This window comes from Thunnus thynnus, chromosome 22, assembly GCF_963924715.1.
Source record: "Thunnus thynnus chromosome 22, fThuThy2.1, whole genome shotgun sequence".
Lineage (NCBI taxonomy): Eukaryota > Metazoa > Chordata > Actinopteri > Scombriformes > Scombridae > Thunnus > Thunnus thynnus.
In genome coordinates this window covers 12,335,469-12,351,174 of record NC_089538.1, presented here as the reverse complement: position 1 = coordinate 12,351,174, position 15,706 = coordinate 12,335,469, and the positions used below count along the sequence as shown (strand labels likewise).

Below are 15,706 nucleotides of genomic sequence, written 5' to 3'. Positions count from 1 at the left end.
TGAGGGAAAAAAAAGTACCACAGAGGGCATGAAGCCCGGGGAATGTGAAAAAAAAAAAAAAGCAACAAGGTTGAAAGTTTCAAATCTTTTATTTTTGAATAGCACCTTTTTTTTCTACCAAATGACATATTGTCCTTGAACATTGTGCTTCTCTGCCTAGTTTAACCAGTGGACGTCAAAATTTGCAAGGTGTGTAGAGATAAACATAGCTGTGGCACTGTTGTGCTCATATTTTGACAATACGGCTGACATTGTCATTTCAAATCTTATTGTAAGAGTAAACCAGGAAATCAAAAAGAAAGACTATCCGTTGTTGTTGCAGTTTCTCTCTAGTAAACATGTCTCTTTGAGATGTAAAGCAACAGCAGCTTTAGATGTATCCCTGAAACTACAGTAGATTTTTACTGGCAAGTGTCACCAATTTATTTAACACCAGCTAATGATATAAAATTGCACAAAAGGTGAAAATCGCCCTCCTGTTTTTTAAATATATATTTTATTGATTTTCAAAATGCACACACACTTAAACATAAAAAAAACTACAATAAAAAAACCCCACAAACAAACAAAAAAATCATGACAGCACCTAAATCAAGAATCACAGCCATGTAAGAACAGTAACAACATACATTACAAGACTAGTATAACACAAAAAAAGAGATCTAATGCATTCCAGTATTAGGCCCGAGGACAGGAAAGAAGATAAAGTCATAAAAAGAGAAGAAAAGGGGAACTTTAATTCTATTCAGTCCAATTTTTATGAGATGAGATTCACTCTGAAAGTTAATCCACCCCTCTGTAGTAAGTCTGAAATTTCATTTGGTAAATGAACTAAAACTGGTTGCCAGATTTTTAAGAAATACGTGTTGTTCTCCTTCAAAGTAGCAGAGAGGCTTTCCACTGGTAAAAGCTTGTATAATTCTCTGTACCACTGTGTTACTGTTGGGGGTTTGTCTCTAATCCACTGGAACAAAATACATCATCTTGCTAGCAACAACAGTGTCATTACAAGAGTATACTGCGATGGGTTAAGATCAAAACCTTCTGGCAAGAATCCCAACAAAAACAATGCAGGTTCCAATTTAATTTCCATGTGCAAGATTGTGCAAAGCTCTGTTATAATATTTCTTCCAGGAACATGCAATCACAGGGCATCTCCATATTCAGTGAAAGTCCTGCTTTATAGCACGTATTTAGTTTTATAGACAACGCTGTGCATGAAAGTAGCCCTATGTGCAGAATAGTAAGGGCTTTATTTCTGTCAGTCCGGATAAGGGGATTTTAAAGAAATACTACCATGTCAGATGGGACTACAAATTCACAGAACTTATGTTCACTCACTTGTAATTCTCTTTTTACTCGAAATAAATAATGCTCATACAGCAGAATGGAACAAAAACAACATAAAAGATGAGTAAGATAAACAAAATCCATAAGATTGGATTATAATAATGACCTGCATTTTTGCTCACACATTCATACTCACTCATATTGCTTGTTCTATAAGATGAATGGGCGTTTCACGAGCACCTAATTCACATCAATATGTATATGTACACTCATTAGTTCCACCTTACTTTTGATGCAGCGAAGTCTCATCAGTCGAAGTTGAGTGCACACGTCTCCCTGAAACTCCTACACCTATTTTGTTCTTAAGCAAACTTCAAGAAAGTAATCCATTGCCTTATTTGTATTGTTTTAATATTCAATTCCCCAACAGACCCACTTGTAGCCCCCCTCCCCACCCAATCTCCCATCTCCCCCTCAGCCACCCAAGCTGACTAAGTTGCTGTCGTGAGCAGTGTTTAACCTCTGCCAGCTCTAAAGAGAATGACATCCATTTTGCTTTCCAGCAAGATACGTAAATTCTGCTGGTGGCTTGCAGAAAAACAGAGCGTGGGATCTCCAATGAGCCTGTCCCCTTCATGCTTTTTTCTCCACTGCTATCCCCACCCTCAAGTTCCTCACCTTCCCACACCACGCCTGGGAAAAAAAAAAATCAATACCGCTTAAGCTAACTGGGCATATTCTCCCGGAAAGGGAGCGGGGCTGGGCATAGTAAACTGAAAGCGCTATAAAACATATGGCTGCATCGAAGTGCTTGTGCAGCAATTTTTTTCCAGGGAGCGCTATGTGCCCACTTATGCATTCCTGCGCCTGGATGTGTACCATTATTCAGCCCCTGTCCCCCCAACCCTCCCCACCTCCCAATCCCTTCCCCTTCCCTCCCCAGCTCTGCCTCCATCCATTGACTCGATCCCCTCCTTCCCAAGCAGTTCTCTCCACAGGCTGCGCTTAAACAAACACATTACTAAGCTGAAATATCTGCAAGTGCCGCTTATTTCTATACAGCCTTTGTTTTTAATCTGTCAGTCAATGGGATTTGGTGAGCTGGCTATCTTGAGGCAGGACATGTATTGATGGCCATTTGAATAAAGCAGGGAGGTGGAGGCTTTGTATATGTGTGCTACATCACCATTTTTTACTGTAAAGCTCTGCAGCTCACACGCCCAAGTGTCGAGCTTGATTTAGTTGCCATTGTGATAAATGCAAAGGCCAAAGTCACTGGTATACCTGATGCTTGCACATTGCCAGGCAGTTTGCTGACTTTGAACCGGATTAGCATGCATGTTGCAGACTCTTTATCTTGTACAAAAAAGCTCTTGGCTTTGTCCCTAATGACACTTAGCAAAACACTACCCAGTTCTTAATCCACTCGATTGGAATTGCTAATTATCTTTAATGCAGATTCACAGATAATTGTTCTGTCATTTATACTGTGAACTAATCTCATTTTTGTGTACATTTAGCCACTAATAATTGTATCATGATAAAGATTGCAAAACTTTTTTTTCATGTTAGTTTTAACTTCATTCTGAAAAGCATATTTAAAGACAAAAACAGAGTGTCAGAAGCTGACATGTTGCTGATCATCAGAATAACTGCATTTTTAAAAAAATAAATGTTCACTTTTTCTGGAATTTGTGGGTCAGTAGTTATCAGTTTGTGCTATGGCACATGGAGGTTTCAAGAAAAAATCCTCTCTACACACATTGGTCATTAGGTAGACTGTGGTCTTCTCCGCCATTATTTCATCCTGAACCTTTCCAAGCACTACGCACAAGTGCAGCCCACTGTGCCAGCTGGCAGGCAGTTGGCAGCCCAGTGCAGGATTAACTGGTACCAGTATGCTGGCCTATAAATAGAGTCTACCAACTGCTTCAGGAAATGAACCATGATGGAGCCTCCCAAAGGCCCACGAACAGGTTGTGCTTTTTATCCCCTCCTCTCTGTCAGGATTTATCTGCGTGTGTGTGAGTGCGAGAGTGAGTTCCCTTATGTTTATCACTGTGTCTTTCAGTGAAACCTACTGTAGGTGTGCTCTGCTAAGCACATGCTTTTATGATGCCATGGTCTATATGTGTATGCCCTCTGTGATTGGGGGCAAAGCCGGTTTTCTTCAGACGAGATTTTCAGAGCCGCTGCTCTGCAGCCTCTGTGCAGCCTCACAATGGAGAGAGCCATTGTTTTTCTCCAGCACTTACCCCGAGCATTGATCCTCTGTAGTGGAACAAGCTATTCGCTTTGTATGTTTGCCTGCACTTCCGCTTTTGATGGACTCCCGGGATTGATCCTGTCTATGCAGTCATTATCTCAGCTCAGTAGTGTTAGTTTAGGTGGAACCTCAAGAAGAAAGACACCAGCAGGGAAGAATGGCAGAAGAAAAGATCTAAGTGTTTTATGATAAGAGGTGGTGTATGTGATTTTGATTGTGGAGTGTGTTGCATTATGCTATGTGCCACTCAGAGTGAGATAGGCTAAAAGGACAGAGAAGACAGAGAGTCAATGCAAAGTTGTTAACGCCCAAACTACCTAAAGGAATCACTCACCCACAAACGACACATTTTTACCATCTACTTACCCTCCAGTTTGTTGAAACACCAGAGAAGTGTGTGTGTTTAACATACAGTGAGTTAGCAGGTGCTGCTTCTTTTCTGTCTCCTCCAGAGAAGAACAGAAGCACAGATCGGTTCATTGGAGTTCCAAAAAAGGCAGAAAATGACCTTAAGAAGACAGCTTATTCAGCTTGTTCAGCATATTCCATGTGATTTAAAGCCAAAAGATTGTGCTTTTGGTCAAACAGTGGTGCATATAACTTGTAAAGAGGTCGCTGGTGTGAGTTGCAGTGGTGATGACCTTGACACGTTCACTGCAACATGACGGGATCTATATAAAACGAGATCATATTTAAAAAAAAACAACAAAAAAACGGTTTACATGCATGCTATTAATGTAAGTTTCTTAACAAACCTAATTTGATTTGTTGTCATTTTAACAGTCACGACTTGAATTTATATGTTCTGAAATAATTGTGAGTGAAAATGAGAAATTTGAAGTTGAAACTGACAAAACTCATCTAATTACATTAACTTAATCCCTAGTCAACGTAGTCATTGTCTTAATTACTAATGCTAACCCACACTGTTGTCATCTGTGTCTGTTTATTTTGTAACATGGCAGTATAACAGTGGATGAAGTCCAGGAGAAAGTGGCACTCATACAGGATGAAGAGCGGGTTCTTTCTGTGGATGAAGCAGTGGTAAGCTGTCCTTTATTCATTCATACTACAATACTGTCACTTCCTCTACTGTGCGTATTAACCAGTGGTTCGTAAAATGAGGTCTGGGGGCCACCAAGGGTCCTTGAGAGGAAAGATGAGTAAGTTTAGTACTGTTTGACTTGATCCTATTACTGTCCTGTCATTCCTGTCTTTATTGTGTTATTTTCTTCTAGTACTTAGCCTCCTGTACTCCTCTCCATCCCAGTGTTTCCCCCAGCCAATCAGCTCCTCGCCTCTTCTCCTGTCTAGTCACCTGTTCCCTATTCCCTCGTTAGTTCAGTTTGCATTTAAGTCCTGTTGTTCAGTTCAGTCTTTGTTGGATCATCAGTTTCTGTTTTGCTTTGGGTCCATCTGCTCTGCTCCTTGTAACACTGTTATATTTTTATTCCACAGAAATGAAAATTTGCATGTACTGAAGGGCTCTTCTGATACTGTTTATCACTGTTAACCAAAGTTAACAAATATTAACAAGATTTTTATCTCAACTGTCACATATTAACACACCATGACCCAAACAGAGAGCTAATTTGTGAAATCACACGGTGAAGCATGCACGTGTGTTTTTGTGTGTATTGTGTGATGATGGCACGCTTCTGAAAACAGCTGGTTGCTATTGTAGGCGTGATATCACTGAGCAGGCATAAGAGTTTAGACTATAGGCACAGACACCTTGACTAAATCAGCTCCATGGGAAAAGAGATTTCTGTTTGGGGGGGGGGGTTCTTCTGCCCCGTGTGGACAGATGTTTGTCAGTAAACAGGTAATCTTTGGTTTCGGGAGCTCTAGACTTTGCTTACCGATCATTTTTTATTTGTTTTCAAGAAAGTATAGAAACACTTACGTCCTAAATTATGTCTTCAGCAGCAGATCAGTGTAAATGTAAATATTTTGCCCAGTGCACATTTATATATTGAATGATATGATTAATGATATGATTAATGTTGTGACGGAATATTTAGTGTTTAATTAAAGGCAGTAGCTGACTTGATTCTAGTGAGCTCAACACGAGAAACTCAGAAGAGACTCAGCAGCCAGACATTTCTCCGATCAAGAGCGGCTGAGATTGACACTAAAATGAGAACAGTTGCTCCACCTTAAAGGTCAGCCCAACTTAAGTGAGCTTAAGTGGTCAGGTTAGGCTAACTCATTGTCACTAACTTCTGATCTAACCTGCTTCACTTTTCCAACGGCTGTGGGAAACAATAGATGAGACTTTTCTTGATCTTGAGAAGCTGCAGCATTTATTAACTGACACACCGTAGCCTTTACCGTACATTTACTGCCAGATTGACAACTTACTGCTAACATTCACCGTCACTTTTCTGCCACTCGCTCTCACCGCACACTCTCTACACACACACGTTACGCACTGCCCTATTCATTAAAGCAGCTACGCTACCCTTATAACTGTACCTTTCACGTAAATGTCCTTTGAAGAATGAGGAGAGGGAGTACGACTCAAAACAATTCCACGGTAACGTAGGGCGTTATCATGCTAGCACAGTGTGTGAGTGAAAATCATTAGTAGCCCATTGATATTAATGATCGTGTGAAATTAGAATGAATATAGGGGAAATACTGGGATTAATACATATTTGGTGCAATTGTATTTATGTCGCTAGGGTGGTGATGTTTGAAAAATCACAAACACTATATACTAGATCTGCAGCTAATCTAATATTAGCCATATTGTCAAATCTTGCAGTTTTTCTTTTTTTTTTCTGATCTACTCCCACCTTGCCTTCTGTGTGATTTGGTTGACTGTCTGTCTGCCTGAGTTCACTGTTTTTTTTTTGTTTTTTTTTTCCCCGCTGCGTACAACAGAGTCCCTTCCACATTCATTTGAATTCTGAACAGGACGAGCACAGTTTCCCAACAGTGATTTCCCCTCAAGCTGCAACGTGTGAGAATGCGGCTGTCTGTTTCATTTTAAACTTGTTGAGCCTCCCTCTTACCAGGCAGCAGATATCAAAAATCCCTAGCTGTAAACAAAATGGCTAGGGCTCAATTTTTCCACTTGCTCTCCCTGTTTCTTTTTCTACTATAAATGGCGATTGATATGCACAATCATACACGCACATATAAAAAAAGACATTTGCTTGCTTCTCCCACTGCAGGGCAGGGAAAGTTCAGCTTGCGAGTCGATTGTCACATCACTAAAAATGTGTTTAAATTTTTCATAAATTAAGTTTGTCTGTATTTATGGTTATAATAGAAATGTCCTCCGCTCTGTAAGCATTGGCTTACTAATTTTAGCCACAGTGAAATGAAGAAATTGTTTGGATGCTGTGGTGTCAGTATATAACAGAAAACACCCAAGCAGCACCAAAGCTGTAGCCAACATGAAAGACTCACGGATGAGGGGGAAAAAAAAAAAAAATCAGTGCTCATTTGTTAGTTCTGCTGGTTAACGGAGAGGCATTCTTAATGAATTCAACTGCATTTGAAGAGGATGAATCAATATGAATATGCATGAATATGAAAATGTGTAGTCTACTTAACTGCAACCACAACAAACGGTGATCAAGCTGGGCAAATTAAAACAGGGTGCAATTGACAGTAGTTAACGGGCAATTTACATTAGAATTGACAAGCAGTTCCGTGTTGGCACCTTAATCAAGGTCCAAGGGCAGCAACAGTTCATACAAGAAGTGTAGTCTGTGTATTGGGTGGGATTTAGATGACTGATTTTGTTTTCTAGCTGTCTATTAATTCCCTGTTATTGCCTCCTCGTCATTTCTATGGTACAAGTGTATTTCCTCTGACTTGACGTTACAATTTTGTTGCTGTACAACCGCCGCGTACCCTGAATATGTCTCGGTCCTTTCAGGTTGATGGATAAATACACAATTGTTGAGATAACACAACACTGGGTGCTGTTCTCTGTTGTACGCTTTGTGGAGGGAGAGCAAAAGAAAGATTATTTCCTCATCGGTGCTCAGTTGTAATGTCTGAAAACCTTGATTACTTTTCTTCCGTCGCACTCAGGGACCGGGCCAATCCGTTTTTTGTTTTTTTTTTATTATTATTTTTTTTGCACATTTATTCAATTTGTGTCATTTTCACACCTTTTTATTAGTTTCCCCCCTTCTTTTTCCTTTCTCTTAAGAAGCTTTGGCCTCCACAGAAAATTCAGTTTCCACTTCAGCGGCCCAGATAATTCAAGAACAGAGCGGATTTTCAGGAGAACAATTTGATGATCAAAGGAGGCACTCCACTCGGGAGGGAAAGGGATATTCTGAAGTGGCGCTCCCGCAGTATTCTATCATTATGTTATAGCCCTCCATTCCTGTAGAAACCACTGTTAATGTAGATTCAAGTTCACTCACATTTACCGGGTAATCATAGGTATCCAGGAAGAATGTCTTATCATTGTCAAAAAAAAAAAAAAAAAAATGGCACCATTCATGTTGAGTTGTCTCCTTTAAAATATGTTGAACACAGCAGACTGTAGATAAATGTGCTGAACAGATATCATTTCAATACTCAAACGTTTGCACTAAATCAGCTCGTAGCAATATATTATTAATACATCACTTGCTTAGAAGACTGTCCTCTCTTTTGGCATTAACCAAAGGGCAATACATTCTCCGAAGCACTGACGTGTGACCAAGCTTGGACTGCAGCTATGTGCTGGTGAACAGAGCTGGAGGAAATTGCCTTCTCTCAAGCAATAGGCATTTGTGCAGAGGTGAATTTCACTTATCCATCTACTACCCACCCACCTCCCTTCAAAGCCCCTTACTCAGTCTACCAGAAACGGAGAGAGAGGCTGAATATAGAATATGTCTGCCTCTTCCTTTTTGAGCAGGAGAACGGAAGAAATCCCTTGATTTAAAAAAAGAAATAAGTTGACCTTTGCTGTTCAACTTCTCGGTGGTCATAAGAAGAGAGCGAAGTTGGGGACATCTCACTTTTTCTGAAGCGTGTAGATGAAAAACATTTCTTTAGGTGCACGAAAGGTTGGGAATTCCCCCATAACAGCTCGCTAGTGGGTATGGAAATCTTACTTGTTTCACAGTTTCACAGTAATAATAATGGCTATACCCTACGGGTTCCTATATGCAGTATTGGAGCTGACATTAGTTGGTAACAAGGCAGAAATAAGACAGTGTAGCTACTGTAGTGTAGTGTAGAGGTAGTGGTGCATGGACAAAGGGAAAAACAGAAGCTTACAGATCTCATTATAATGAACTCTTTGCAATCTATAACTACCTTAAAGAAATGTTGTTATAGAACAACACCAGTAGACAAATATGTATTTTTTGTAGTGGTTGAACTACATACGACAAATAACTTGCAAAATGAGTTTCATTGTTAAAATAATCTCACCTCAAGTTCCATTTAGAAGCTGTTTTAAGACTTTCTATCAGAGCACATGATTTTCATCAGCAGATGCAGTTGTGATGAAGTTATAATCTCTGAGATCCAGACTGAACTTTGAAACTCAGTGATAGTCAGTATTTAAGCAAAAACCGAAATAATAATGAAATGTGCAAATTACTTTTTCATATATGTTATTTATGAAGCAAAAATGCAAAACATTCAGTAGTTTCAGCTTCCCAAATGTGAGGTTTTGCAGTGTTTCTCTGTTTTACATCATTGTCACATGACTATCTTTGGATTTTGGTCTGTTTGGTCGATGTCACCTCGGGCTGTGGGAAATTAGGATGGGCATTTTTCACTAGAAACCAAACTATTAATAATTAATAAGTTTAAATGATGAAGATAATCCTGAGCTGCAGCTCTAGAAAAAAAAAGGTAAATACTAATTTCCCATCCATCACATTCACACTTTCTTTTAAAGAAGATTAAAGGCACTCCATAAAAAATTTGACATGTAATAGATATAACAATTAATAAAGAAAATCAGATCTAATCATTGCACTAATCATACAGTTGCGTTTATCAAACATATCTCAGCAATAAAAACCTTTCCTCTACCGTTGATCCATATCTTGACATTCTTCAGTCATTGTGGCAGACTGACAGCATCCGGCGGAGGCAGAATGCGCCTGCAAAGCAAGCAGGCTTGACGTGACTTCACCTTTCCGTCTTGGCGACAACACTGAGCTCTCTTGATGTTCACAACATCCACTGATACACAAAAAACAAACACCCGGTGCCTCACATTGCCCTCCCACCCTTGTCTCTACCAACCAAGGTTAGCCACTCAGCCCAGCTCTTCACACCATCTGTTTGAGCTGGTTGACATTTGGCCCTAGCCAACGCTGAAATCTCACTTCAGAGGGGTTCCGGCATATTTGCATTCTGTTGTTGTATTGTATGTCAAGAGGGCAGATTTCAGCAATATTTATTATCTCAAAGGCAAGAATTAAGATCTGGACTGAATGTAGAAGATATTAGAGAAGAGAGAGATTTAATGATACCAATTGAATCAGTGTGTATTATATTCAGTGTAATGTTGAACAGCTTTTGACTTTTCATACAATACTGCATACAAATTGCCCATCACACCTAGAGAGAGGAAATATAACCCTGACTGTAATTGTTGCACATTTAACCAACCTAAAAGACTGTATAGTTATTATTCAAATCACAGCCACATCTTGCTGTATGATGTCTCATCAGCCTCCAGAAGGGGGCAGCAGGTCTCTAAGTTGTGTGCAAGCTATTGGAGAAATGGAAAGTCACATTCACAGGTCATTTAATCTCTTTGTTTTGTCATGGGCTGGGCCTCTGGTGCTGTTTTCCTGCTTCACTCTCTCAAAAAGAGAGCAATCCCTCCTGTTCAAAAATGAACAATTCTCATCTGCCTCCAAGAATTTCCTTTTCATGCATTTTTATTGTCGGGAGGTTTTGTAAGCTTGTGCTGTTTCTAGGATTTAATGTGTTTGCTGTGAGGAGATTTTTTGGCTCTGGATGGTCCTCTAAGAGGACATTCTCTTTTTTACTGCCTGTATTTAACTTTATGAAATTCCTTTTTTGGGGGGAGTAATGTATGCTGTTGCGTCACTGTGGGTAACCTAGGAGTTTAATATCTGCAGACCTAAGCTGTACTTAGGATTCTAGTCTTACTTAACTGACTATACGGATGTAGGCCATGGTGGTACTTTACAGTCGTCTTGCTATCCTCATAGCATGCACAGACTTGCCATTCCACACTGTGTTTGCGTGTGGATTATACAGTAGTTAAGGTATGATCACAGTAACGTTGATGTGTGATGCTGGAACTGTAATCCATGCATTTGGTATATTCCAGACTTGATTATTGTAATATCCTTTTCTCTGGTTTTCCTACTTGTGCTGCTAAAAGTCTTCAGTGTGTTCAGGATGCTGCAGTTAGAATCTTGACAAAAAAAACAGAAAATTTGACCATTTAACACCCACTCTGGCCTCTCTTCACTGGTTACCAGTACAAGCTGGAGCTGATTTTAAGGTTCTTCTTTTAACTTATAAGGTCTTGCATGGACTTTCACCACCTTACCTATCTGAGCTAATTATACCGTATATACCAGCCGCCCTCTTCGCTCTCTTGATGCTGGTCCCCTGGTTATTCCTTCAGTTAATAAACAAGACTTGTGCAAAACCTAGTAGATATGGCTGGACCGTGTTTTAGTGTGTATGACTGTGCGTATGACTGTGCATATTTGCTAGTTCGGACTTGGCAAGTTCGACTCAGGAGTACAAACTTCCGAGGACGGGAGGATGCAGTAAGATCATTCTGCAGTTGGAACAGCAGCGTACTTGCTGACAGCAGCATCTCAGCTTCAACACACCTACCTGACTGTACTGTGACAAAATAATCTTACCTCAAAGCTCCACTAACGCGTTTTTCCTCACAAAAAATAACTTCATTGACAGAGAGATGCACTAAATTATGTTATTCAGTCTGTAATGTAGCTACAATAAAAAATCAAACTGTTATGTAGCTTAATAAAATAAAAATAAAATGTAATATAGACTGATATGTTCATTTTAATACATTTATATTCATTGAAATGTGGTGATATCTGTACATATAGAGCCCCAGAGGCAGCGCTGCTTTTCTGTCCAGTAAAAACATGAAGCTTCACTTTACATGTAGACAAACTAATGTGGCAGCTACAAATGTTAGATTTCATCTGTGAGACCAACATTTATCTTCCAAAAGGATTTATATCATATATCAAAATGCTACGGAGACATTAGAGCCAGTGTTAATCACCAAAGAGCTGCACAGATCAGTTCATCAGACCACGTTCTCTCTGGGATGACAATGGATGTTGACCTGCCGAGATGACCAGCTGGTCTTGCCCAGCCAGCAGCTCTAAATCATCTCTGAAAACGTCAGAACTTCTAAAACAGGCATTATTAGAATAAACTGACCACATATTGGGAATCTAAATGGTTACTTTCTCACCTGAAAAAAATATTACATACATATTAACAGTCCTACAGTGAAAATTGCAACAGCTTAATCTCCACCATCACTGCTGGTTGGTGCAAAATGCATTCTGGGATACTTAGCTTCAGCCGCCTTCAGCCAACCAATGGTGTAACTTCATCACTCAGTCAGTCAGTGACTCAGTGACTCAGAGACAGACATTTGTGTTTATAGGGCTGACCCCATTGTAGCAGTCCAGCTGAAAATCAGTTGGCCTCAGAGCATTTGCCTACCATGCCGCTTATTTCTGGAATGGCCTTCTATTACATATTAAAGAAACACGTTCTTTAAATCAAGACTGAAAACCTACCTTTACTCACTTCAGTACAGCTTGCCCTAGAACATAGTTGAGTCCATTACCTTTTTAACATCCCTTTAACATTGATGTTTTTAATGTAGTTGTTTTAGTTTAATTTTTATTACTTTATTTGCTTGCTGTATATTTTGTCCTATGTATTCTCTTTGATTTTAAAGTGTATTGGGATCATGCTGCATGGAGTTTCTGCATTTTAAATCAAATTGATTGATTGATTGATGGTGGAATTAGGTATTTACATGCAATGAGGATCATGGTAGTAAACACTGGCAGCCATGTAAGGATTTTACATATCCTTTTCTGTACTCCGAAAAGATTACTGCCTTGTATTAAAAGCCTGCGGGGTATGTGAGGCTAGCCAGGCTGATGGAAAAAGGGGGTTGTCTGCGCTTTCCCCCCTCTGTACCATTCATCACCTCCCATCACACGTGTCATGTTTTTGCTCCCCAGCTGGAATGCTTTCAAGTTATATAATGCGAAATGACAGGCTGAAACCAGAGGTGGAGTGATATGTGGTTTGTAGAGCTGAGTTAGAGAAAACTGACCTGCTCAAAAAACGCTGTAATGTGTCATGTTCTTTTGAGATAGGAGGACAGTGAAGGGAGGCGGAGGCAGGAAGGGTACGACAAATGATTTGGGTGGTAACTGTGAAAGACTTTTTAAAAAAAATTTGTTTCAGGCTGCACACCTGACACTCCTCAATCTCTTGCTTTGCCCTCTTCCTCTGCACCTCTAATCTTCTCCGCACTCGTCTTTTGTTATGTAACTGCCAAGATTGGATGCGCTCGAGGTTGCGCGGGTGGCACAGGTAATGGAACCAGTGGGAGGTCAAAGGCAAGAGAGGGAAGAAGCAAAGTGAAGAGGCATCATTTTGTGCTGCTCCAACAAGTCCTGACAGAGGTGTCTTATATCAAGAGGTGTCTTCTATATCTTATATCAAGAGGTGTCTTCTATATCTATCTGTCTGTCTATCTTTCGAGCTACCTATCCAATCTGTCTGTCTGTTTAGCCATAGTATCTTTATCTTTCAGTTTTCTTTACTTACTTTGACTTTACAGATGGTTTCTGCTTCTTGACAAAATGTCATTCCCAAAATATGAAAAGTAATGAAAAGAAAAAATATTGTTCTATGCATAAAAACACACACACACACAGTGTCAGATTTAAGAAAGTTGAATCACACAGCTGTGTTTGTACCGCTTTGACTCTGTTGCTGAAAATTCTGTCTTACAAGCTGTACTGACAAACCAGCCTTAAAGCAAGCTCAAGGCAATCATTTGTATTCTTATCAGCCCTAACCACTTGACAAATACTATTCAAGTTGCACCCGTGTAACTGCAGCTCCCAAGAACAGGGAACATACGGTGCAATGAGCAACGTCCAAGGAGAATAGACATCGGTTTCCTCTGGGAAAATCTATGCCGGTGCTTCCCAGGTGAATGCATTGATCAGTGATCCTATAATGTGTCACAACAACAGAGGGGATGGTTTAGCATGGGGTACAGTCTCAAAACATCCTCGTAACATTTCTGGAACATTTTAGAGGGATTATTTTTAAGTTATGCTAATGACAGACAGAAAGCAGATAATCAGCTTATTTTACGTACGTGCAATTCTTTTTACAATATAGAAGGGCTAAGTCAGTATCAAGATATTAAAAGAAAATTCTGCTATTTTCACCCCAGGTCTTATTCTAATAATTGTGGCGGTTCATGCTAACTTTGCATGCACCACCCCTGTTTTGATTAAAGAAATGCAACTCTAGTAAAACAGCGTATATCAGTGCAAGCGGCGGTAACCTCCTAAAGCTTTCCAGATACACATTACATTAATCATTTTAAATGCTTGTCCAAACAAAAATGAAAACAGATAGTAACCCCCTGGAATAGCTAGTATAGCTAACTGCATAGGGATCTACTTACAGTGCCACCCCCCAGGCTATTATGACCCATAGTCTCAATTATGAGAAGATGCAGGTTTAAAGGTATCGCAATATTACAAATGGATGCAAAATCACATAAAATAATCAAACTGATCAATACAACGAAATGTATTCCACTCTTGTGCATTACATCATACAACAATCTCTTCAAACATGTAAAATGAATACTGAAACAACTCATTTTTAATTAGATTTAGCTTGAAATCATTAATTTTGATAACAGAATTTTGTAAAACAATAACATAATAAACAATAAACAATAATATTGAATTAGTGCCCAGCTCTACAGTATAGTTACCTCCTTAATGTTAGATTTCTGTCTGCCTGAGCTGCATTTGATCACAGATGAACTGCAGAGTTCAGTTTTTTTTTTCTAAATATCAAGTCACATCAAATATCCTCTGACCCCAGACAGACCACTGGCTCCTGGAAGAACATCTTGTCGAAGAACCTCATATCCTTTGTGGGGAAACGGTTGATGTGTTTTGTGTTTCCATGGTGACCCCGCTGCACAGCACATAAGACAATAATGAAATCTCTCAAAGGCCGCAGGGGCACCAGAATAGTGCACGTCTTCAACGTTTCAGCTATTGTGGCACTTGGAGGAGTTACACAACCTGACGTTCACCCTGAGAATATTTCCTTCCCCATCATCTCGGTGCTTTTGTGACCGGCAAAGATTGGGCTTGCTAGCAAAGGGATGACACATGGAATGACAAAACTCCTGTGTCTGTCTGTCAGGCTTGGTCTTTATCCGACTGACATTTGCTGGCTCAGGCTCATCCAGGCTCTGGAGAAGCCAGGGATAAGAGTCAGACACAGATGGCTTTTTCCCTTGCAATTCTGTCTAGCACAAGATTCAGAAGGGGGGAAAAAAATGTTTCCAAATCTTCATCCTGTTTTTACAGACTCTGAAATATAATTGCTTCTACAGAAGTATAAGAAATCAGTGACTCTTTACATACTGCAGCAATGTGTTATTTTTTATTTTTTTGTAAAATGGTGTCTTGCAGTGCTTTATTTCTTTTTGTCTGTGCTGACCCAACGTATTGGTGATTAAGGCTCGATCGGGGGTTTGTGCAGCAGACACATTTCTTGTCCTATGAGTAAGTCAAGAGAACAATGCAAGAATGCCTTGTGCCATTTAAAACTGATGAGCCAAAGCCAGCATGAAGGAAGAGAAGGGAGGTGTAGGTGTTAAATTGATTGGCGAGAGGAAAAAGCATCTGCTTTGCAATAGCTTAACAGTTGCCTCAGAAGCACGCCTGCTATTGTTTCCAAACAAGAATACCCACTTCTGTGTGCCGAGGAGTGTCGCCTTCAGAAGAAATGTGTGAGAGGGAAAGAAATTGTTGCATAAGAAACATTTAGAGACATCTTCTTTTTTGCAACTCTCCAGGACCTTGATCTATTTTCTTTTTTCATAGCCTGCCTCAACTC

At 39.8% G+C, this 15,706-nt stretch overlaps 1 protein-coding gene across 1 annotated transcript in view; it reads left to right on the top strand.

Moving 5' to 3' along the window:
- Positions 1-15,706, top strand: part of LOC137174435 (glucosidase 2 subunit beta-like) — a 139,165-nt gene that overhangs the window by 26,467 nt on the left and 96,992 nt on the right. The window contains exon 8 of the mRNA XM_067579696.1: positions 4,522-4,600. Coding sequence (XP_067435797.1) covers positions 4,522-4,600 — 79 coding nt within the window. The remainder of the gene's footprint in view (positions 1-4,521; positions 4,601-15,706) is intronic.